The sequence below is a fragment of the Corvus moneduloides genome, chromosome 26, assembly GCF_009650955.1.
Source record: "Corvus moneduloides isolate bCorMon1 chromosome 26, bCorMon1.pri, whole genome shotgun sequence".
Taxonomy (NCBI): Eukaryota; Metazoa; Chordata; class Aves; order Passeriformes; family Corvidae; genus Corvus; species Corvus moneduloides.
The window spans coordinates 5,263,893-5,286,640 of NC_045501.1; the positions used below are offsets into that span (position 1 = coordinate 5,263,893).

General features: G+C 66.0%; 3 protein-coding genes across 6 annotated transcripts; 1 reads left to right on the plus strand and 2 right to left on the minus strand.

Annotated features, from left to right (window-relative positions):
- The first annotated feature begins 252 nt into the window (after window positions 1-252).
- PSMC5 (proteasome 26S subunit, ATPase 5) lies at window positions 253-4,167 on the plus strand. 2 transcript variants are annotated; one of them, XM_032134080.1, is made up of 12 exons: window positions 253-359; window positions 852-923; window positions 1,413-1,482; window positions 1,675-1,772; window positions 1,941-1,997; window positions 2,068-2,298; window positions 2,378-2,504; window positions 2,584-2,774; window positions 2,853-2,951; window positions 3,048-3,158; window positions 3,232-3,318; window positions 3,594-4,167. In XM_032134080.1, exons 1-12 carry the CDS (start codon window positions 321-323, stop codon window positions 3,645-3,647), a joined length of 1,236 nt encoding a protein of 411 aa, XP_031989971.1. In that variant the 5' UTR covers window positions 253-320; the 3' UTR covers window positions 3,648-4,167. The 2 variants fall into 2 exon arrangements, with proteins under 2 accessions (XP_031989971.1, XP_031989972.1); XM_032134081.1 differs by lacking the exons at window positions 253-359; window positions 1,413-1,482 and having other exon boundaries at window positions 906-923; window positions 3,594-3,709.
- SMARCD2 (SWI/SNF related, matrix associated, actin dependent regulator of chromatin, subfamily d, member 2) lies at window positions 3,801-18,952 on the minus strand. Of its 3 annotated transcripts, none has more exons than XM_032134077.1 (13): window positions 18,899-18,952; window positions 11,986-12,170; window positions 9,588-9,630; window positions 9,033-9,155; window positions 8,585-8,704; window positions 8,203-8,298; window positions 7,332-7,433; window positions 6,625-6,786; window positions 6,386-6,483; window positions 5,828-5,963; window positions 5,613-5,735; window positions 4,890-4,991; window positions 3,801-4,796 (listed from the first exon to the last, which is right to left on the minus strand). In XM_032134077.1, the coding sequence occupies exons 1-13, from the start codon at window positions 18,923-18,925 to the stop codon at window positions 4,743-4,745; spliced, it is 1,371 nt and encodes a 456-aa protein (XP_031989968.1). In that variant the 5' UTR covers window positions 18,926-18,952; the 3' UTR covers window positions 3,801-4,742. The 3 variants fall into 3 exon arrangements, with proteins under 3 accessions (XP_031989968.1, XP_031989969.1, XP_031989970.1); XM_032134078.1 differs by having other exon boundaries at window positions 11,986-12,173; XM_032134079.1 differs by lacking the exon at window positions 6,625-6,786 and having other exon boundaries at window positions 11,986-12,173.
- A 2,172-nt stretch (window positions 18,953-21,124) lies between these two features.
- LOC116455826 (collagen alpha-2(VIII) chain-like) lies at window positions 21,125-22,745 on the minus strand. Its single transcript, XM_032134109.1, has 2 exons — window positions 22,716-22,745; window positions 21,125-22,459 (listed from the first exon to the last, which is right to left on the minus strand). Exons 1-2 carry the CDS (start codon window positions 22,743-22,745, stop codon window positions 21,125-21,127), a joined length of 1,365 nt encoding a protein of 454 aa, XP_031990000.1.
- Window positions 22,746-22,748: the final 3 nt, after the last annotated feature.

Here is a 22,748-nt window from a genome sequence, read left to right on the forward strand (position 1 = left end):
GCGCACCCCCCCTCCGCAGCCAGCGGGTGGAAGAAGGGGAAGGATAACGGGGCACCTCGAAGGTTCGGGAAATAATAACGGGTCCGCTCGGTGCCGCGTTCACCGCCCTTTCCTTCCCCTGCCGTGCTTTACTACACGGAGGAATCACCTTTGACCATTCCAAGATGGCGGCGCAGTCCCGACAGGAGTGACCGGCCATTGCGCACGCGCACTGTGCCCACCCCGGCGGGGCGCGTTTCGGAGAGGAAGTGACGCCATCACGGCGGGCGCGCAGGGGCCGGGCAGCGGAAGGCGGCGGCCGCCATCTTTGTTGGGGCCCGATGCCGGCGGAGAAGATGGCGCTGGACGGGCCCGAGCAGGTGCGGACGGGCCGGGACCGCGCTGGGGCCGCGCTGGGGCTGAACCGGCGGGGCTCGGGCAGGGATCGGAGCGCTCCGTGCTGCCCCGGCTCTGCTGCGGCCGGGGCTGCTCGGGGCCTGGCAGCGCCGTGACTCGGCGGGTCTCGCCTCGGCGGCCCCGGGAAGGCGACGGGGCCTGAGGGGCGGGCCGGGATCGGGAGCGGGATCGGGGTCGGGGTCTGGATCGGGAGCGGGGTCTGGATCGGGAGCGGGGTCGGGATCGGGAGCGGGGTCGGTATCGGGGCCGGGGGCTGCTGTGGGCGCTGCTGAGAGGGATGAAAAAGGGGGACCCAGGACTGGGCTTGGGGGCGTCGGGAAGGGAGTGAGGGGGTGGAAGGGGCCACTGGGGACCCGGGGCGGGGAATTGGGGCCTGGGGACAGAGGATGGGAGGGTCGGGGCTGCTCATGGGCGAGTTGGGGCTCTGCAGGGGGTGCTGAGCTGCGTTGTTGCAGATGGAGATGGACGATGGCAAGGGCGGCTCGGGGCTCCGGCAGTATTACCTGTCCAAGATCGAGGAGCTGCAGGTGAGCTGCGCTGCACGGCACCGAGGCACCGAGGCACGGCACTCACAGCCCGCGGGGCGCGGCCCTGTCCCTGAGCTGTCCCAGGGGTGTCGGCGGGCAGGAGCTGGGGCTGTGCTCGGAGCTGGGAGCGCTGCTGCCCTGCCTGAGGGGCTGTCCCTGTCCAGGTCCCTGTCCCAATGCCAGAGGGCAGGGCTGGATGGGATATTGGGAAGGAATTGTTCCCTGGGAGGGTGGGCAGGCCCTGGCACAGGGTGCCCAGAGCAGCTGGGGCTGCCCCTGGATCCCTGGCAGTGTCCCAGGCCAGGCTGGACGTTGGGGCTGGGAGCAGCCTGGGACAGTGGGAGGTGTCCCTGCCAGGGCAGGGGTGGCACTGGAGGGGCTTTGAGGTCCCTTCCAACCCAGAGCACTCCGTGGTTCTGTGCTAAAAGCCGTGGTGCTGGGTGTGGGTGAGCCCAGCACAGCCCCCTCAGCAAAGCCTTTGCTCTCCAGCTCATCGTGAATGAGAAGAGCCAGAACCTGCGGCGGCTGCAGGCGCAGAGGAACGAGCTCAACGCCAAGGGTGGGGCCTGGAGCTGCCTCTGCTCACCTGGGGCACGGGCTGGGGGTGCTGAGCTGGGCTGGGGTCTCTGGGCTGGACTTTGGGGGTCTCTGAGCTGGGGACTCTGAGCTGGGCTTTGGGGGGCTCTGAGCTGGGCTTTGGGGGGCTCCATCCCCCGCGGCCCGTGCTGAGCTGTCCCGTCGCCGTCCCCAGTGCGGCTGCTGCGGGAGGAGCTGCAGCTGCTGCAGGAGCAGGGATCCTACGTGGGAGAGGTGGTGAGAGCCATGGACAAGAAGAAGGTGCTGGTCAAGGTAGGAGGCCGAGCTGCCCCGAGGGTGCCAGGGCTGCGGGACCTCCCAGCGTCCCCACGGGGGATGGGCCGGCTCTGCTGGGCCTGGGGCTGCTGCCAGGCCCTGTGGGTGTCCCTCGGCAGGGAACCCCCAGGGAAACCACTCCTGGGGGTGTTGGCTCCTTTGCAGGTGCACCCAGAGGGGAAGTTCGTGGTGGACGTGGACAAGAACATCGACATCAATGACGTGAGTGGCCGGGGCTGCGGGAGGTGCCCAGGGCTGGCAAGGACACCCAGCCCCCCGCGTGTCCCCACAGGTGACCCCCAACTGCCGCGTGGCCCTGCGCAACGACAGCTACACCCTGCACAAGATCCTGCCCAACAAGGTGGACCCGCTCGTGTCCCTCATGATGGTGGAGAAGGTCCCGGACTCCACCTACGAGATGATCGGGGGCCTGGACAAGCAGATCAAGGAGATCAAGGAGGTCATCGAGCTGCCCGTGAAGCACCCGGAGCTCTTTGAGGCGCTGGGCATCGCCCAGCCCAAGGCAAGTGCCGCCCTGGGGGGGTCCCTGGGCTGTCCCCGCGCCCCCAGCCAGGCTCTGAGGTGCCACGGGGCTGTTGCAGGGGGTGCTGCTCTACGGCCCTCCCGGCACGGGGAAGACGCTGCTGGCCAGGGCCGTGGCCCATCACACCGACTGCACCTTCATCCGCGTGTCCGGCTCCGAGCTCGTGCAGAAGTTCATCGGGGAAGGTAACGGGGGCGGGGGGTGGCTCTGGGGCACCTCGGGGCTGGGTGGCCCCGGGGCCAGGCTGAGCCCCGTGGCCCCCAGGGGCCCGCATGGTGCGGGAGCTGTTCGTGATGGCCCGGGAGCATGCGCCCTCCATCATCTTCATGGACGAGATCGACTCCATCGGCTCGTCCCGCCTGGAGGGCGGCTCAGGCGGTGACAGCGAGGTGCAGCGCACCATGCTCGAGCTCCTCAACCAGCTCGACGGCTTCGAGGCCACCAAGAACATCAAGGTAGAGGGGCCAGCCCTGCCTGGGGCCCTGGCAGCCCCACGGTGCCTGGGGTGCTGACAGCTGTGCCTCCCCGGGCAGGTGATCATGGCCACCAACAGGATCGACATCCTGGACTCGGCCCTGCTGCGCCCTGGCCGCATCGACAGGAAAATCGAGTTCCCCCCTCCCAACGAGGAGGTACCAGAGCCACCCCAGCTGGCCCTGTCCCTGCTGTCCCCACCCTGTCCCTGGGAGCCATTCTGGGGCTCCAACCCTCCCTGTGCCCTGCTCCAGGCCCGCCTGGACATCCTCAAGATCCACTCCCGGAAGATGAACCTGACCCGGGGCATCAACCTGCGGAAAATCGCGGAGCTGATGCCGGGGGCCTCGGGGGCTGAGGTGAAGGTGAGCTGGGGAGCCTGGGGACAGCGGGGCTGGCACGGGGGACATGGCTGACGTCCCTGTGCTGTCCCCTCAGGGCGTGTGCACAGAGGCGGGGATGTACGCGCTGAGGGAGAGGAGGGTGCACGTCACACAGGAGGACTTCGAGATGGCCGTGGCCAAGGTGGGTGCCAGGGGCTCGGTGGCACCGGGGGTGACGGGGGCACAAAGTGTCCTGGGCAGTGTTTGCCAGGAGCTGGGAGCTGCAGGGGGACAGACGAGGGGGTTGTCACCATGTGACTGACACGGGAGGGGCTGCTGGGACAGAGCCTGGCTGGCCAGAGAGGCTGCTGAGCCCTCGCTGTGCAGGGCTAAAACGTGGCCTTGGAGGCGTTTTTGGGGTAATTAACACCCAGTTTGGGTGCTCAGTGTTGGACCCGGCCCTGTCCCCTCCCCCAGGTGATGCAGAAGGACAGTGAGAAGAACATGTCCATCAAGAAGCTCTGGAAGTAACGGTGAGGCCGGGGCTGCTCCCGCTGTGCCGTCAATAAAGAGCTGCTGTGGCCAGGCCTGGGCGCTGACCGGGGACTGATTGGGGACAGGGTGGGGGCTGCAGGACACTGCACCCCCCCAGAGCTGCAGGACACAGCACACACCCCACAGAGCTGCTGCTAACTGCTTTTATTAGAAAAGATCCAAAATAGACAAAAACTGGTTACACAAGAGGCAGAGCAGGCACCCCTGAGCCCGACCCTGGGAATCTGTAAACGCCCCCCCACCTCGGGAGCCTGCAGGGGGGCCAAGGCACTTGAGCGGCAGTGGCACTGGTGGCACTGGTGGCACCGTGCCCGTGGTCCCCTCCCTCCTCCCCAGTATCTCCAGTTCCTGGTGCCCCCACTGCCCGCAGGCTCCTGGGGCACAGCCACCCCCTCTGCCCCCCAGACCTCGTCCAGACAAGTGGTTCATGATGGAATTACATCAAACAGCGGGAGGGGGGGAAGGAATAAACTGATTGTCACAAACTGAACCCCAATCCCCGGTTCTGTGTGCCCAGAGCAGCCCTGGGAGCCCCCTAGAGCCCCTGCAGAGCCTAGTGCAGGAAGAGGAACTCAATCAATATATATTAATTAGGTCATCAAATACAAACCCACTGTACAAAACGCTGCCTTTTTCTTTTTTTTTTTTGTTTTTCGTTTGTTTTTTTTTTTTTATATAAAACCTGTTCACAAAAATAGTGCAAAACGTCGGGGGAGCTGGCGTTTGGAATGACGAACTTTGGTTGAGAGGGCAGGGCGGGGCCTGCTGGGCTCGGCCTGGGGCTGGCAGCTCCTCCCCCGGGCACGGGCAGCGCTTCCCGGCTCCCGGAGGATTTTTGGGAGCGCCAGAGGAGCGGGAATCCCGCGGGGGCTGCGCGGGGAGGGGCGCGATGCAAAGCGGAGGAGGCGCTGCGGGGGGAGCGGGGACCCCGCTGTGCTCGGCCCGGGGGTCCAGGGGGGCCGGGGGGCTCCCACCCCCCTCCAGGCACGTCGGGTCTATGCAAGTGCTGAGGCTTCCAGTCGGTACCGTGCGGCTCGGGCGGCGGCGCGGGGGCGGCCCGGGCCCCCCGCCTTAGGTGAGGCGGATCCCGAGCACTTGTTCCAGTTCCTGCCGGCGCTGCTGGACCTGGGGACAGCGCGGCCGTCAGGGGGGCACGGGGGACGCTGGCCCAGGGAGGGGTCACTGCCGGCCCAGCGCCGTGCCCAGCCCCCCGCTCACCTTGGCAAAGATGTGCCTGCCCACGGCCTCCTGCGCCCAGGGCTGTTGGTAGAACTCGGCCCGCCGCTCCTCCTCGGGGTTCCCGATCACATCCGTGATGATCTGACAGGAGCACCGGGAATGAGCTCCACGGTGGATCCAGCCCCTCCCTGGGCTCCAGGGACAGACCCAGCCCCTCCCAGCCCCTCCCTGGACTCCAGCATGGACCCAGACCCCTGCCAGCCCCTCCCTGATCTCCAGCATGGACCCAGGCCCCTCTCTGAGCTCCAGGGACAGACCCAGACCCCTGCCAGCCCCTCCCTGATCTCCAGCATGGACCCAGACCCCTCCCTGGGCTCCAGGATGGACCCAGACCCCTCCCAGCCCCTCCCTCAGCCCCATGAGGAATCCAAACACCTCCCTGAGCCCCAGCATGGACCCAGAGCCCTCTCTGAGCTCCAGGATGGACCCAGACCCCTCCCAGCCCCTCACTCTGCCCAGCCCCAGGGCTTCAGAATCATGGAATTGTTAGGGTTGGAAAAGACCTTCAAGCCTTACCCCAACACCACCACCATGTTCACCCCTGCCCCTGTCCCCAAGTGCCACATCCATGGCTTTGATCCCCTCCAGGGATGGGGACTCCACCCCTGCCCTGGGCAGCTGTGCCAGGGCTGGACACCCCTTCCATGAAGAAATTTTTCTCAGTATCCAACCCAAACCTCCCTCACAATTGCTCCCCTTTACCTTGAGGTCCCTCCTCTGGGATTTGATCCATTCCTGGATGAAATCTTGGGGGTTGTTGCTGAAGCTCAGCATGAAATCCCTCTGTGTCTTCAGCTGGTTGATGGACTCGATGGTCTCGTGGATCTGGGGAGGTGATGGGGTCAGAGGAGCTGTGTCCCCACAGGACACGGCCACCCCAGCCCCCAGGGCTGTCCCCTGCCGCTGTCCCCTCCCACCTTGGCATCCAGGGAGGCGATTTCCTGCTGGTTGGTGGTGGAGGCCAGGAAATTGCTCATCTGGGCTTTGAGGGGATCGTCCACCTCCACGTCGATGTCGTAGCAGGCCGTCTTCTTCTGGTCGTTGGGGTCCACACTGAGGGAACGGGGTTGGGGGCACCTGCTGAGCTGCTGGGGCTGGATGGAGCCCCGACAGCAACACAGGGCCCCAAGAAGCCCCAGATTTGGTGGTTCTTCCCCCTCCCAGGTGACTTGTGCTGGTCCTTCAGGCTCCTCAAAGCCTCCTGCCTGCCCAGCCCATGGAGGCCCCCCAAGTCCCGGGGACACTGCCCAGCCCACTGCCCACCCACAGGATGCCCCAGGACACTGCCCAGCCCAGTGCCCACCCACGAGGCACCCCCAGTCCTGGGGACACTGCCCAGCCCAGTGCCCACCCCGCAGAGCCCCCAGGGGCAGTGCCCAGCCCAGTGCCCACCCCGCAGAGCCCCCAGGGGCAGTGCCCAGCCCAGTGCCCACCCCGCAGAGCCCCCAGGGGCAGTGCCCACGCCGTGCCCCCACCTGATGGTGTGGTTGATGATGATGGGGTCCGGGTGCTGCAGGAGCCCCGCCAGCTTCATGGGGATCTCGGAGAAGCGCATTCGGACACAGTTGAAGATCTGGGGGGCAGAGCAGAGCCTCTGGCACCCTCACCTGTGCACCAGGTGGGGCATCCCCAAGCTGGTGCTGCAAGCCAGAGCCTGGGGAAGGGGCACAAGCAGAGCCTGGAGGGGCTGTGGGAGGCGGGAACGCGCCGGTACCTGGCGGAAGTAGCGGTTGCAGTTGATGAACTCCTTCTCGTGGCTGTCCTGCAGTTTGTTGTGTTTGATGTAGAGCCACAGGGCCTGCATGATGCTGGCCCTGGTCTGGGTGTGCACGCCCAGCAGCCGTGCCAGCCGCGGGTCCAGCTTGTACTGGGGGGGCTGCGGGGACAGCCGGGCTCAGCCGCGGAGCCGGCCAGGGCTGCCAGAGCAGAGCCCAGCCTCTGCCCCACCCCCACCCCGACAGCCAGCCCGGAGCACCGGGAACCCCGTGGGTCCTGGGACAGAAGGGTGGGGACCCCAGCCCTCCCTGGGCAGCCTGTCCCAGTTTTTAGCCCCCTTTCCACGGAGAAACTCCTCCTGCAGCCCGAGGAAGAGGCGCTCGGAGTGTCCCACACAGCCCCTGTGCCCATGCCCAGAGCTCCCCGTGCTCCTTCCAATCCCTGCATCCCCCCACCCTCACCCGAGGCCCTGTCCCAGTTTTTAATTCTCTTTCCATGGAGAAATTCCTCTTGAAGCCCAAAGCAGGGGGAGTGTCTGTGTCTGTCTGGCCCTCGGGAGTGTCCCCCACAGCCTCGCTGTCACTGCGGGTCCCTGCCCGGAGCTCCCCCTGCTCCTTTCACTCCCTGCACCCCCAATCCCTCATCCAAGGCCCTGGCTCAGCCCATCCCCACCCCTGGCTGTCCCCAGGTGGCCCCAGGCCGTACCTGGTGGTCCAGCATGAGCAGCAGGGTGCACTTCACATTGACATCCCCGGGACGCTTCACCTGGAAGCCGTCGGTCTCCTGGGTCGTGGGCATCCGGTGCCACTGCAAGGGACAACGGGGACACTGCTCGGGCCAAGGCCATGGGGGCCACCTGCCAATGGGGGCTGTGCCAGCAGAGCTGGGCTGGGGCTCTGGGCAGCCTCTGGCACAGCCCCACAGCCTGGGGCAGCCCCTGATCCCAGTGGGGTCAGCTCAGAGCCCTCCCAGCCCAGCCCAGCCCAGCCCAGCCCAGCCCAGCCCAGGATGTGCTCCAGCACCGGGATGGAGCAGCACTGGGATGGACTGGGGCAGCTCCAGCCCTGGTGTCCAGGGCTCCCACAGCTTCCCATCAACCCTGCAGGGAACGGGCATCAGAGCTGCTCCCAATCCCCCCTGGAATGGGATTCAGCCTCTCCACAGCATCTCCCAGGGGAAAAGCATGAGCTGGGAGCACCCAGCAAAGCTCTGATCCCTCTCCAAGGCACTGCTTAACCCCCCCAGGGACCCTCCAGCTCAGGGGCAGGCAGAGGGCAAATCCTTCTTGCCACATGGCACCGGGATGAGCCCCCGTGGGATCTGTGCCAGGCTGGGGGGAGCCGCCTCTGGAGCCGCGTCCCTGCCCCTCGCACCCCACAGCTCCGGCCCCGCTGAGCTGAGCTGTGCCAGGGGAGAAAATGCATCCCTAAACTTGGGCTGGGGAAGCTGGAGAGCCCAGCCCCCACCGCCCCTAGCCCCAAAAACCCAGCAGGGCAGGCCCTGGGCTGGGGCTGAGCATCCCGAGGGAGCAGCAGGGCCACGTCCCCATTTCCCAGCGGGACCCTGCCCACCTCACCTCCACCAGGTGATTGTCCGGCCCGTAGAGCTCCTTGTCCAGCTCGATCACGAGGCTCTTGAAGAAGGAGGAGAACTTCCTCTTCTGCTTGCTGGGCTGCAGACAGGGCAGCAGAGATGCCGGATCCCAAATCCAGCCCCAGACCCCGGAGTAGAGCGGGGGCTGCCCCAGCTGAGCTCTCAGCACAGCACCAGAGCTCCCAGCACCTCCTCATCCCTCCTGGATGGTCCTGATGGACCAGCTCCTCCTCCCAACATCACTCCATCCCTCCTGGATCATCGTCACGGAGCAGAGCTCCTCCCCTCACCACCACCCTCCATCCCTCTGGGATCCCCATGGACCAGAGCTCCTGCCCCATCCCTCCATCCCTGCGGGTCCTCACATCCTCCAGCAGCTTCCCCTCCACACGGAGCTCCCAGGAGGCCACACGCTCCCCGCCCTCTCCTTCCTCCTTGGCCGGGGTGAAGGTGTTGGAGATGTAAATCCGGAGCTTCCGCTTTTGCTGTGGAACGGGAACAGAGCGAGGCAGGAGCGGAGTGAGGGGCACTGCAGCACCCACTGCCGGGTCAGGGTGAGAGGAACGGCCTCAAGGCACGTTTAGATGGGATATCAGGGAAAATTCATCCCCAGGAAGGGCTGTGAAACATTGGAATGGGCTGCCCTGGGCAGAGCTGGAATCCCCCAGCACTCGAAGCGTCCAGGAAACTCCTGGATATCCCACCTGGGGCCATGGCTTAGTGTCATGGTTGGACTTGATGACCTTACAGAGTTTTTCCAACCTTAAGAATCCCGTGATTCCATGAATCCACGATTCGCAGCCCCCCACTCACCGTCAGGGGTTTCTTGATGGCCTCCTGGATCTCCATCCTCTTCCGAGCAATGGTTTGGTCCAGCTTGCGCTCGAAGGCCAGGAGGTCCATGTAGGCCTGGGATTCTGGGACCAGCTCCCGGATCTGGACACAGGAATGGTCAATCCCGGTGTGCTGGGATGGGCTGGGTCCCCCCACAGCCCCAGCAGCTAGGGGGACACCAGGTGACCAGTCCAGCACCCAGCTCTTATTTTAAACCCAGCCTGGAGCCCGGCAAAGCTCTGCCCAAACCAGTGTGGAGCTTGTCGCTGTTCCCAGCAGCATTCCTGGTGTCCCGGCATGGAATGGAACCCTGGAATCCCAAGAGGGACTCGGAGGGACCTCCTGAGATCTCCACCCCACCCCATTCCTGCTCCTCGCTTGCTCGGAGTCCAACTTAACCCACCCCAACCCTCCCCTGCAACGCCAAGGGAGAGACAGAAACATCCCAGGGTGCTTTGGGATTGAGCAGAAATTCCCAGCAGGCACAAGGGAACTCGGGGAGATCCCCCCACCCTGGCATGAGGGGACACTCACCCTCTGTGGCAGCACCTTGTCAGCCATCTTCCTCCTCTTCACCCTGGGAAACAGAGAACAGTCACAGCTCCCACGGGACAGCCGCTCCTGCCCGTGGGGGGATGGGTACTGGGAAAGGCTCTTCCCCCAGAGGGTGCTGGGCACTGCCCAGGCTCCCCAGGGAATGGGCACGGCCCCGAGGCTGCCAGAGCTGCAGGAGCGCTGGGACAGCGCTGCCAGGGATGCCCAGGGTGGGGTTGTTGGGGTGTCTGGGCAGGGCCAGGCTGGGACTGGCTGATCCTGAGGGTCCCTTCCAGCCCAGGATATTCCAGGGGGAAGGTGTTGGATGTTAGAGCCCGACACTAGGGAACGAAATCCAGGAAATCCTGGAGCAAGGGGAAGTGATACAAGGCAAAGCCAGGGCCTGCAGGACAGAATTCCCAAATTTCCCCTCTGGAAGCAGCCATCCCATTCTCCCAGTGCTGCCAACCAAAGCCACTGCCAGGAACTCCCTTAAACCCAGCTCAAACCAAACCCTGCTGTGGTGGGGCTGAAATCCTGGGAAAACCCAGCTCAGCTGGGCCTGATCCTGCCCAGTGCAGATTCCCACCATCCCGAGCCCATCCCAGCGCCCGCCGAGCTCCTGCAGAGCCTGGGCACAGCAGGAAATGCCCTGCTCCTGCTTTCCTGCACGGGACACGGGGCCAGGGCACCGGGGAGTCCCAGCTCTCCAGCTGCACGTGGAGCAGCAGGATCACACAGGAGGGATCCAGGATCACACAGGAGGGATCCAGGATGGCACAGGAGGGATCCAGGATGGCACAGGAGGGATCCAGGATCACACAGGAGGGGTACAGGATCACACAGGAGGGGTACAGGATCACACAGGAGGGGTCCAGGATCACACAGGAGGGGTCCAGGATCGCACAGGAGGGGTCCAGGATCGCACAGGAGGGGTCCAGGATCACACAGGAGGGGTCCAGGATCACACAGGAGGGGTCCAGGATCACACAGGAGGGGTCCAGGATCGCACAGGAGGGGTCCAGGGAACGCTGGATGCTCCAGAAGGACTCTCAAGGACAGCTCAGAGTCCCTCTCTGGAGCAATTCCTGCCCCATCCGACCCCTCCTGCCCGCAGGGTCTGGATACCCCAGAGCAGCTGGCAGGTCCCCTGATCCGCTGGCTGGGAGCAGGGAATGCCAGCCAGCTGAGCCTGGCTGATCCCAGATCCCAGCGCCCAGCCCGGGGTGGCTCTGATGTCCCTGTGGCTGCCAGGCTGCTCCCTGATCCCAGCTGGCTCCGGCTGTGCAGCTGCCGGGATGCTCCGGGAGGGAGCAATGGAGCTCCAGGGAAGGGAAAGGGAGCTGAGCATCCATGAGCACCAAGGGATCCTGCCTGGAGACTCCCGAAGTCAGGAAACCCTCATGGGGAGGGATCAGCAGGGCTGTGAACTCACGAGGAGCTCCTGGCAGAGCCCAGAGAGCCCTGCCCTGCCTGCAGCTCCAGGGGGCATCCCTAAAACCCGCCAGCCCCATCCCGCCCTTCCCTAAAACCCCCCAGCCCCATCCCGCCCTTCCCTAAAACCCACCAGCCCCATCCCGCCCTTCCAGCCATGTCTGTGCCTGCCAGAGCCACCAGGGACCCCTGGGAGCACGAGGAAGACCCCCAGGAGCTGCTGCTGGGGACACCACGAGGCTCTTTGGCTCCTGGTGTGGACATCAGAGCGAGGGGAAGCTGCAGACTGAGGGATCTCTGCCCCCATCCCGAAACATTCCCGAGCCCCACAGGTGCCGGGCTGGAGGAGAGCCCTGCTGGTCCCCCCTGCAGCAGGACAGGAGCTGTGGCACTCTGCACGGTGGGACACTTGTGACACACTCGAGTGGGGACCTGGAGAGGCTCTGGGGTCTTAAAGAGAGTCAAACACTGACTGGACACCGCCCTGGGATCCCTGTCCCGGATGGAATCACATCCATGTTTTTACAGCTCTGTACCTGCATTGAGAGCTCGTTTACCCCTACACTTATATTAGATATTATTTACAGTTATATGGATATTCCCAGAACAGGGCTCTCCTGTGCTCTGGGGGATTTTCCCAGCAGAAAATCCTGTTGGGACTGAATTCTTGTGCCTGGCTCGAACAAAGCAGCTCCTGGATGGAGAACATGAGCTGAAACACCCTGGATTCGTTGGGAAGCAGGGACGCCGCCTCCCATCAGCACGGATGAGCGTGGCAGCCCTGGGAACGTTCAAGGACAGGGCTTGGAGCACCCTGGGCTGGTGGAAGGTGCCCTGCCCACAGTGGGGTGGCACTGGATGGGTTTAAGCTCCTTGCACCCCAACCATTCCATGATTTTATGACGTGCAGGACCCCCCCCCATCCCAAGGGAATCCCCCCTGGAGGGGACATCCCAGCCCTTACCCTCTCCTGGGGGTGGCCATGGGTGGCTGTGCCTGAGGGGTCAGCAGGCGCTTCCTGAAGGGATCCATCATGGCCTGGGGCAGGCCGGGCCTCAGCGGGGTCGCTGCTCCGTAGGGGGGGGCTCCCGGGGGTCCCACCTGCAGCCCGGCCATGGGCATCCTGCTCCCGGGGGGCATCCCGGGGCGCTGCTGGAAAACAGGGACACGGGGGTTAAACAGGGCCCTGACACGGTGCCACCCACCAGGTGCCACCCAGCCGAGGGTGAATCCTGGGGCAGGGAATGACAGCAGACGGGAGGAGAAGCCATGGGGCGCAAGGAAGCCTGGCCTGGCAGCAGTGGAGGCCAAGCCCCGCTGGTGGCCCCATGCCACCACCCCACAGCTGCACGAGGACACTGCCAGACACGTCCCCACGCCGGGCAGCTCGCGGGTTCCCCTCTGGAAAGCAGCACCGGAGGGGGAGCAGGGCAATCCCAGCTCTCCCACAGGCAGGAAGGAAGGGAGGGATGGAGCAGCCAGCTCCTGTCCTTCCCCTCCAGGGACACACACCGGGAATTCGGGAGCCACGGCACAACCCCAAGGGGTCCCAGCCCTGGCAGCCCCTCTGCACCCCCGGAGCGCTGACCAGCAGCACCCACTGGTGCCTCGGGTGCCACTGGGTTGTCCCCACTGGGGACAGCCGGTCCCAGCCCCCACCAGCCCCCGCTCCTCCTCCTCCTCCAGCAGCTTCCCGGGATCCTTTGATCCTCGGCTCCCCCTGCCAAGCTGGGAGGCTGCGAGAGCCACCGAGCCAGCAGAGCAGCATTTCTGCCCTGCCCCGGGCCCCTGACGTGCCAGGACATCCCCACAGCCCGGCAGGGCAGGCAGCCAAGGGAACAGCTCACTCCCTGCACACAGGGATTCACCTGGGAGCAAACCCGGGATGCAGCAGGGTCGGGAACACGGGGTGCAGCCGGCCTGTCCTCCACAGCCCAGAGCTGCAGCAGGGCTTGGTTTGATGGTGCTGCAGCCTCAAAAACCCTAAAAACCACCCCCACCTCCGTGAGCAGCTGCTAAACACGAACCCAAGGGTCTGAGCTGCCCCTGGTGCCCGTGCTAGGGGGAGATCCCAGAAGAGCGCTGTGTTCCAGCCGGGAGCAGGGCACAGCAGGGCCCCAGGATTAGCGCTGCACGAGGAAGCTCAAAGCCCGCCAGGCGCAGGCTGAGCCCGTTACACAACAAACACAACCCCACACTCGGCTCCAGAGCCTCTGCAGCAGCAGCCCCAGAGCCCGGGCTCTGAGCTGCCCTTGCCCCAGGGCAGGAGGCTCCTTTTTCCTCCTCCCAGCTCCCAGATGTTCCTCTCCTTCCGCTCAGCCCCCTTTGCGCAAGGCCTCGTGACTCTGGCAGCAGCAGTGAGGGCGAGCAGGGCCAGCAGCACCTTTCTGTGCCAAAACCACAAGGCCAGGACCCAATTTCTGTGGGTTTATCGAGAAATCCGTTGTGGCAGGGTCGGGAGGACCCACACCCTGTGTAACATGACAAACACAGTAAATACTGTTCTTCCACAGCCCAGAGCTGCAGCAGGGGTTGGTTTGATGGCGCTGCAGCCTCAAAAACCCTAAAACCACCCTCACCTCCGTGAGAAGCTGCTAAACACGGAGCCAAGGGTCTGAGCTGCCCCTGGCGCCCGTGCCAGGGGGAGATCCCAGAGGAGAAGGATCAGCTCCGGCAGGGCTGGGTAACCCCTGTGCGACCCAAACCTGTGCTGACACCTGCCAGGGCTTCTGAGAGCACAGAAACCCCCAGAAGGAGCTGGGAAACTTTTGATTTGGAATTCCTGGGCCCCAGGAGCAGGTCAGTGCAGAGGCCAGGCTGGAAGCAGAGCCTGCATTCCCTGGAGCCACCGGGAAACCCTGCCCCGGGTAGTTTTCAGTGCCTGGAGGGGCAGGGAGGTTCCAGGGCTACAGAGACATTCCCTATCCTGGGAATGCTGTCAGGAGCTTGCCTGGAGCTGACCCAGCTGTGCCCAGCTCCTGTCCTTCAGCCAGGGCAGCCCTGAGGCCTCTCCTCCCTCCTTCTGCCACTCCGTGGAGCACGTTTCGGATCTACCCCTGAAATGAGAGGTTTGGAGGCTTCTGGGAGTCTTTGACAGCTCCACGTCCTTGGGGCAGGTCTCTGGCGTGTGCAGCTACTCCTTCCAGGGCTCCACTGGGACAATTCCATGGGCAGGGAGAGGTTCAGCACAAGGACACATGGATTTGTCTCACTTTAACGTCCCCATCACCTCCCAAAGCATCTGAGAACCATCAGGCACAGCTCAGCTGCCCAGGCAGCGACTTCCAGCCCACAGGGACCCGCGTTGGATCGCCCAGATGAGCAGTAAGGGGACAGCAGAACGCTCCACACGGATTTTTCCCCTCGCTTTACCCTCAGGATTTTCACATTTGCAATAGAGAAGCCTCTTGGCTCAACCAGACTTGCCCCCAAAGGCTCCCAGACCCTTCTGACACAAGCCCAGCCTAAAACCTGCAGCCAAGCCAGGCAGCAGCACCAGAGCGCGGGGTGAAGGCTGTCCCCAGCCCCTTTCGGAAAGCCTGGCAATTCCCAGGATGCAGAGGGCTTAAACTCAGGAAATTTGATTAAACCAGCTCCAAGCAGGAGCTCGTTCCTGCCCAGCACCCCCTGTCCCTGTGCCACCCCCGGGGCCGCCCCGTCCCCTCCCCTCAGAGGGGCGGACAAAGGGCAAACCCTGCAAGCTCAGCGCGAGGAACAGCCTGGATCCCGGCCAGCCTTCCCTGCGGAGCCTCTGGAAGCAGGACAGCAAACAGCTCCTGTCTGTCCCTGCCAGGGCCGGCCGAGGGATGGGGCTGCGCTGGGGGTTCATCCCAGGTCACCGTGCAGGCCACGGGCCCCGGGGCAGCTCTGCTCGGAACCAGCCCCGGCTGAATCCAGCGGCAGGCTGGAAGGATTCCCGAGGGATGTTTGCTGGCATGGCAGGAGCCTCCGAGCCTGCCAAAGGCCCCTTCTTGAGGAAGTGCAGCCCAGAAGTCGGGGGCTGGTCGCAGAAAGGAGAAGCAATAAATCCCAGGATGGATCTGCAGGAAGAAGCTGGGCTGGGGAGAGAACTTGAGGCAAAGCAGGAATTGTGCAAACAGCTCCAGAGCCTCTTCCAGGATCCTGGCTCTTCCCTGCACCTCCCCAGCCGGGGGAAGGCTCCTCCCTACAGCCACCCCAGGATCCAGCTCCATGTACACCGACAGGGAACCAGGGAGCCAGAGCCCACATCCATCCTCGCCCGGGGCTCTGGGAGCAGAGCCTGGCCCAGCACCAGGAGCTCTTCTGCGAGATCCTCCCCTCGTGCAGCAGCACTTCCCATGGGGATATGGAAACCATCCCTGTTCAAGCTCCACACTGGGCTCGGCTCAAGGAGAGCTCGGCCGCCCAGGGCTTTGCATGGACTGGGATCAACTGAACCCCCAGCACACCCCAAAAGGGTGATTTTTCCCCTTTGTTCCTCCTTATCTGTGAGCAAATCCCTCTTGGGAGGGTGCCAGGGAGAGCCTGGGCTGCTGCTGGCACAGACCTCGAGCTGGGAGGTGCTGCTGGGATGGAGATGCTGCTGCAAACTCTGCTGCAGCTCCCTGCAAGCCCCCAAATCCCCCACGCTCGGAAAACCTCAGTGTGTGAGACACGAGGAGCTCCAGGAGGCAGATCTCAGCTGAAAACTGGACAGGAGGAAGTGGTAAATCAACGGGAGAAGGGCACAGCGCAGGCACAGCCCCCAGCAGAGCCAGGACACGTCCTGGAATGCCTCCAGCAGCAGCAGAGCTGTGTGGGCTGGACAAACCTGCCTGTCCACAGCCCCACAGCCCGAGCCCTGCACCTCTCAGGGCAGGGAAAGGAGAGGTCTCAGGGATTCAGATCCCACAGGGGCAGCAGCAGGAACAAGGAACAAAGGGTTGGCTCCTCCTGGGAGCTGCAGGAGGCTCTGGGGAGGAGCAGAGCTGGGCCTGGCACAAACCCTGCCCGTGGTGTTCCTGCAGCGCCAAACTCTCCGGGAACGGCCCCGGGGACTCCCGGGAAGGCCCTGTGGAAGCAGAGGGAGCAAAGCCCTGGAGGTGCTGCTGCTCCCCCTCCACTGTCACGTCCCCAGGAGCAGCAGAGCAGAGCGTGCCTGGGCTCTGCCGCTGCCCTCCTCCCCCTGCTCCAAGGGACAGTGTCCATCTGCTTTGGATCAGCGCTGGAAGCAGCTCCAGGCTCGGGCTCTGATGAAACCTGCCCTGGAAAGCCTCTCTCTCGGGAAGGGTGGGGTTATCCAGCACAAGCAGCTTTCTGGAGCAGCTCCAGCCCTGGCTGTTGTCCCCCGGCCCCCTCCAAGCCCATCCTAAGCGCTCCATGAGCAGCAGCCCTGCTCTCCCTGCCCCCAAAGGGGTGGATTTCCCCTGCACTGCACCCTCTCCAACATGTCCAGGCCTCCCCAGTTTCACCTGGCACAACATTCCACACTTCCTCGGCTCCTCCGTCCCACTGCCCCCGTGGATTTCTCCATGAAGCACGACTTTCCTTCCCACTGCCATCTGCCCAGGGACGGGATCACCGAGCTGCTTCCAGGCTTGGCAGTTCTGGGACTGCAGCAGCCTCCTGTCCCAGGGAATCCAGGCTCTGTCTTCCCAACATGTGCCAGTAAAACCCCTTTAATGGGGACCTAATTCTGCACCAGGGAAGCATCGGCTGGGGGTAACTGCAGGGCCTGAGTGCTGCATTCCAAGGCCCCATCCCACACGGATCCACGCTGCTCCAGGCCACAGTGCCAACCCCAAAACTCGGGAAAAACTCTCCTAAACCTGGAACCACCACCTGAAAAAACAGGAAGGCTCCTTCTGGCTGAACTTCCATGGAACAGCACAACCTGGATGCTGGGGCTCAGCCTGTAATCCCTGCTGCTCCAGGGACAGGGATCAGGGTGGGGGATGTGCCCACCCCCCCCACACACAGCCTGATCCTCCTGCTCCTGGGAAAAGGCCTCTCCTTCCTGCTCCAGGCATGGCACCGGCCCCTGGCTGCTCTGGAAACATCAGCTGCCCCCAGAGGGAGTGATCCCCTCGGATTCCCTGCCGGGGCTGCCAGGAGATCCCCAGCAGGCACACGAGGATGTCCAAAGGACGAGCATATGTTTAATAATCCCGAGATTAGAGCCCCTAAGCCCTCGTTAGCCTGGCCAGGGCCCCTTGTGTCTCCTGGTGCCCAAACAACGCAGCTCTTCCTTAAACTGGGACAGAAGCAAGCCCCGGGGGGATGGCAGCGATGGGAGGGGCTGTTTTCCCCAGCCTGGGAATTGCAAAACAAAGGGCAGACCCTCTGGATGCTCTCCTTTCCCAGGCTCAGGGAGAGGCTGCTCAGCGCCAGCCCCGGGGCTGGATCCCGCTGGATCCCGGGGGGACATCACGGCGGGGACATCACGGCGGGGACATCACCCCCTGCTCCCGACACCTGCTGCCACCCCAGCAGCGGGCAAGCAGCATCTGCCAGCCTGTTTACCCGGCTGCTCCCGGCTGGCTCCAGCTTCCCAGCTGGATTTTGCACCCTGCACATGCAAGGTCAGGCAGTGCCCCCGCCTCGAGTTACCGGCGCCTCACGCTCGGCCAGCTCAGCTTCCAACAGCATTTTCTGCCGTTTTTAAGGCTGCAGGAGGAAGTTGTTTCCTTCTCCTGTGTTAAGGAGCCAGAACCTCCCTGAGCTTGGTTTATTTCCTGAGTTTTAAATCATGCAAATCAGGCACAGCTCCGGAGGAGGCGGCCCAGGAGAAGGTGTTGCACAACTGGGCTCCTCCATTTCCAGCCTGCCTGGAACACTGAGCTTTACACCCGAAAACTCATTCCCAAAATAATCAGCACGAGCTTGGGAGCGAACTGAGAAGCCGGGTGTGCAAGCGGGAGCAGGAATGCGTGTCAGGATGTACTTCTCACTGCTGGAATCTCACAGAATCATGGAATGGGTTGGGTTGGAAGGGACCTCAAAGCCCCTCCAGTGCCAGCCCTGCCATGGGCAGGGACACCTCCCACTGTGCCAGGCTGCTCCCAGCCCCAATGTCCAGCCTGGCCTTGGGCACTGCCAGGGATCCAGGGGCAGCCCCAGCTGCTCTGGGCACCCTGTGCCAGGGCCTGCCCACCCTCCCAGGGAACAATTCCCAATTCCCAATATCCCATCCAGCCCTGCCCTCTGGCACTGGGATCCATTCCCTGTGTCCTGCCCCTCCAGGCCCTTGTAAACACAGCTCTTACTTCCTGAATTTACTTGTAAAAGACGCCAGGCTGAAAAACGAGCGATTTCTTGTGCTTTTTGAGGGCCGCTCGTTGTTTTGATTTACTTTCCCCAACATTACCGAGTGCCTGCTCTCCTCTCCCACCACTGAGCAAGCCCTTGTTCTTGCGGAGGATACACCGAGAATACTCCGAGGATACACCGAGCCCACACCTGCACACCACGCGTTACCTCCGCCTTTGCCAAGGACGCAAACGTGTTCCAGGCGGGTCCGTGCCGGGGGATGGGAAGGACGGGACGGGACGGGATGGGATGGGACGGGAAGGACGGGACAGGGTGGCTGCGGAGGCGGATCGGGCTCTCGGCCCCACCGGAGCGGCCCCGGCCCAGGCCCGGGCTCGGCTCAGCCGCTGCGGGAAGGGACGGGCCCGGCCGAACTTTTACCGGGCTTTGAGGGTGCAAAGTGAGAGCAGGGGAAGAGGCAGGTGTCCCGAGTAAAAAGGGCAGCAGAACGGCCCCATCGGGGGGCCGGCCGGGGGTCCCGGGCCCGCTCCGGGCGATGCCGGCCAGGCCCGGCCGCGCCGCCCCGGGAAGGCCCCGCCGGTCCCCCAACCCCGGCCCGGGACCCTGGGTGCCCTCCGCGCCCCTCCCGCCGCCCCGGGGCGCCTCACCTGGTACTGCGCGGCGGCCGGGCCCATGGCGCGGTAGCCCGGGGCGGCGGCGGGCGCGGGGCTGGGGCCCGCGCAGCAGGGCGGTGCCGGGCCCCGGGGCCGGCGGGGCGGCGGCGGGGGGCAGCGGGCTGAGCGGGAAGGCGCCGCGCCCGGCCATGGCAGGGCCGCAGCGGACGGGACGGGGCGGAGAGGCCCCGGCGGCGGCTCCGAGCGGCGGCGGCGGCGCCGGGAACGGGAACAGGAACGGGAACGGCTCCGCGCGCGCCGCCTCAGGCCCCGCCCCCGGCACAGCCCCGCCCCCGGCACAGCCCCGCCCCCGGCACAGCCCCGCCCCCGGCACAGCCCCGCCCCCGGCACAGCCCCGCCCCCGGCACAGCCCCGCCCCCGGTACAGCCCCGCCCCCGGTACAGCCCCGCCCCCGGTACAGCCCCGCCCCCGGTACGGCCCCGCCCCCGGTACAGCCCCGCCCCCGGTACGGCCCCGCCCCGGCACAGCCCCGCCCCCGGCACAGCCCCGCCCCCGGCACGGCCCCGCCCCGGCACGGCCCCGCCCCGGCACGGCCCCGCCCCCGGAACAGCCCCGCCCCCGGCACGGCCCCGCCCCGGCACGGCCCGCCCCGGCACGGCCCCGCCCCCGGAACAGCCCCGCCCCCGGAACAGCCCGCCCCCGGCACAGCCCCGCCCCGGCACAGCCCCGCCCCCGGGCACAGCCCCGCCCCCGGCACAGCCCCACCCCTGGGCACAGCCCCGCCCCCGGGCACAGCCCCGCCCCTGGGCACAGCCCCGCCCCCGGGCACAGCCCCACCCCCGGGCACAGCCCCATCCCTGGGCACAGCCCCATCCCTGGGCACAGCCCCGCCCCCGGGCACAGCCCCGCCCCCGGCACAGCCCCGCCCCCGGGCACGGCCCCGCCCCCGGTACAGCCCCGCCCCCGGCACAGCCCCGCCCCCGGACACGGCCCCGCCCCCGGTACAGCCCCGCCCCCCGGACACAGCCCCGCCCCCCGGACACAGCCCCGCCCCCCGGACACAGCCCCGCCCCCCGGACACGGCCCCGCCCCCCGGACACAGCCCCGCCCCCCGGACACGGCCCCGCCCCCCGGACACGGCCCCGCCCCCGGCACAGCCCCGCCCCCGAAGGGCCCCGCCCCCCGCCGCGCGCACACCCGGGAGCTCCGCCCAGCCCAGCAGAGGCTCCGCCCCCAGCGCGCGCGCGTGACGTAGGCGTGGGTGACGTCAACGTGTGTGATGTAGGTGACGTGGGTAACGTGCAGGTGCGTGTGCAAGGGCGTGCGCGTGAACGCGGGTGTGTGGACACCTGTGCGGGTGTGCGTGTGCACGGGGTGCGTGTGCACGGGGTGTGTGTGCACGGGGTGTGTGTGTGCACGGGGTGCGTGTGCACGGGGTGTGCGTGTGCACGGGGTGTGTGTCCGCGGGGTGTGTGTGTGCGTGTGCACGGTGTGCGTGTGCACGGGGTGTGTGTGCACGGGGTGTGCGTGTGCACGGGGTGCGTGTGCACGGGGTGTGTGTGTGCGTGTGCACGGTGTGCGTGTGCACGGGGTGTGCGTGTGCACGGGGTGCGTGTGCACGGGGTGTGCGTGTGCACGGGGTGTGTGTGTGCACGGTGTGCGTGTGCACGGGGTGTGCGTGTGCACGGGGTGTGTGTGTGCACGGGGTGCGTGTGCACGGTGTGCGTGTGCACGGGGTGTGCGTGTGCACGGGGTGTGTGTGTGGCTGTGTGTGCGTGTGCACGGTGTGTGTGTGGGGGGGGTGTGTGTGCGTGGCTGTGTGCACGGGGTGTGTGTTTGCACGGTGTGTGCACCGTGTGTGTGTGTGCGGGGTGTGTGTGTGTGGGTGTGTGCGGGGTGTGTGTGTGTGTGTGCGGGGTGTGTGGGTGTGGGTGTGTGCGGGTGTGTGCACAGTGTGTGTTCACAGGGCTCTGTGGGTGTGTGTGTGCAGGTGTGCCCCTGTGCGGAGGCGTGTGCGTGTGCACTGACACGTGCGAGTGCCTCGGGTGTGCGGGGGTGTTTGCACACCTGCTGGGGTGAGGGCTCGTGGGTTCACTCCTCAAGTGTTTGCACACACGCGTGTGCGGGTGTGGGGCACGGGGGGATGGGCACCCTCGGGTGTGGGTCACAGACACGGGTGGGTGCGGCTGCGGGCTCGCGGCGGCTGCGGGAGTCTCGGGAGTCCCGGTAGTCCTGGGAATCCCGGGGCTCCCAGAGGTCTCAGTGGTCCTGGGGGTGGCGAGGATCCGGGGGACCCTGGAGTCTCGGTGATCGCGGGGCTCTCGGGGGTCCCGTTGGTCCCGTTGGCCCCGGCTGTCCCGTTAGCCCTGTTAGCCCCGGCTGTCCCGTTAGCCCCGGCTGTCCCGTTGGCCCCGGCTGTCCCGTTAGCCCTGTTAGCCCCGGCTGTCCCGTTGGCCCCGGCTGTCCCGTTAGCCCCGGCTGTCCCGTTAGCCCCGGCTGTCCCGTTGGCCCCGTTAGCCCCGGCTGTCCCGCTAGCCCCGGCTGTCCCGTTGGCCCCGGCTGTCCCGTTAGCCCTGTTAGCCCCGGCTGTCCCGCTAGCCCCGGCTGTCCCGTTGGCCCCGGCTGTCCCGTTAGCCCTGTTAGCCCCGGCTGTCCCGTTAGCCCGGCTAGCCCCGGCTGTCCCGTTCGCCGCGTTAGCCCCGGCTGTCCCGTTCGCCGCGTTGGCCCCGGCTGTCCCGTTGGCCCCGTTAGCCCCGGCTGTCCCGTTAGCCCCGGCTGTCCCATTAGCCCTGTTAGCCCCGGCTGTCCCGTTAGCCCTGTTAGCCCCGGCTGTCCCGTTAGCCCCGGCTGTCCCATTAGCCCCGTTAGCCCCGGCTGTCCCGTTAGCCCCGGCTGTCCCGTTAGCCCCGGCTGTCCCGTTAGCCCGGCTAGCCCCGGCTGTCCCGTTAGCCCCGGCTGTCCCGTTAGCCCGGCTAGCCCCGGCTGTCCCGTTAGCCCTGTTAGCCCCGGCTGTCCCGTTAGCCCCGGCTGTCCCGTTAGCCCCGTTAGCCCCGGCTGTCCCGTTAGCCCGGCTAGCCCCGGCTGTCCCGTTAGCCCCGGCTGTCCCGTTGGCCCCGTTAGCCCCGGCTGTCCCGTTGGCCCCGGCTGTCCCATTAGCCCCGTTAGCCCCGGCTGTCCCGTTAGCCCCGTTAGCCCCGGCTGTCCCGTTGGCCCCGGCTGTCCCGTTGGCCCCGTTAGCCCCGGCTGTCCCGTTGGCCCCGGCTGTCCCGTTAGCCCCGGCTGTCCCGTTAGCCCCGTTGGCCCCGGCTGTCCCGTTAGCCCCGGCTGTCCCGTTGGCCCCGGCTGTCCCGTTGGCCCCGGCTGTCCCGTTAGCCCCGTTAGCCCCGGCTGTCCCGTTGGCCCCGGCTGTCCCGTTGGCCCCGGCTGTCCCGTTGGCCCCGTTAGCCCCGGCTGTCCCGTTGGTCCCGGCTGTCCCGTTGGCCCCGGCTGTCCCGTTGGCCCCGTTAGCCCCGGCTGTCCCGTTAGCCCCGGCTGTCCCGTTGGTCCCGGCTGTCCCGTTGGCCCCGGCTGTCCCGTTGGCCCCGTTAGCCCCGGCTGTCCCGTTAGCCCCGGCTGTCCCGTTAGCCCTGTTAACCCCGTTAGCCCCGGCTGTCCCGGGGGTCGCGGCTGTCCCGCGGCGCGGCCGCCAGGGGGCGCTGCAGGACCGCGCTCCGCGCTCGGGACGGCGCGAAAGCCCCGAAATCCCCCAAATTCCCCTTAAATTCCTCAGTCCTGGCGGGGAACGCTCCGGGCCCGCATGGAATGAGGGTTTAGGGGTGTGTTTGCAAACCCTCCGGCTCTGCAGCCGCACCTGGGCGCTCCCACAGCGGGCTGGAACCATCAC

Excerpts from the sequence above, each read along its gene's own strand:
- PSMC5 (XM_032134080.1), top strand. The coding sequence starts at position 321 with ATGCCGGCGGAGAAGATGGCGCTGGACGGGCCCGAGCAG. Across the intron at positions 1,773-1,940 it reads AGAAGAAGGTGCTGGTCAAG|GTGCACCCAGAGGGGAAGTT; the intron begins GTAGGAGGCCGA and ends GCTCCTTTGCAG. Across the intron at positions 3,319-3,593 it reads TCGAGATGGCCGTGGCCAAG|GTGATGCAGAAGGACAGTGA; the intron begins GTGGGTGCCAGG and ends CCCCTCCCCCAG.
- SMARCD2 (XM_032134078.1), bottom strand. The coding sequence starts at position 18,925 with ATGGGCCCGGCCGCCGCGCAGTACCAG. Across the intron at positions 6,484-6,624 it reads GCAACCGCTACTTCCGCCAG|ATCTTCAACTGTGTCCGAAT; the intron begins GTACCGGCGCGT and ends TCTGCCCCCCAG. Across the intron at positions 4,992-5,612 it reads CCCAGAGGAGGGACCTCAAG|ATCATCACGGATGTGATCGG; the intron begins GTAAAGGGGAGC and ends TGCTCCTGTCAG.
- LOC116455826 (XM_032134109.1), bottom strand. The coding sequence starts at position 22,745 with ATGGTTCCAGCCCGCTGTGGGAGCGCCCAG. Across the intron at positions 22,460-22,715 it reads CCCGCTGTGGGAGCGCCCAG|CCGGGGCTAACGGGGCCAAC; the intron begins GTGCGGCTGCAG and ends CTAACGGGACAG.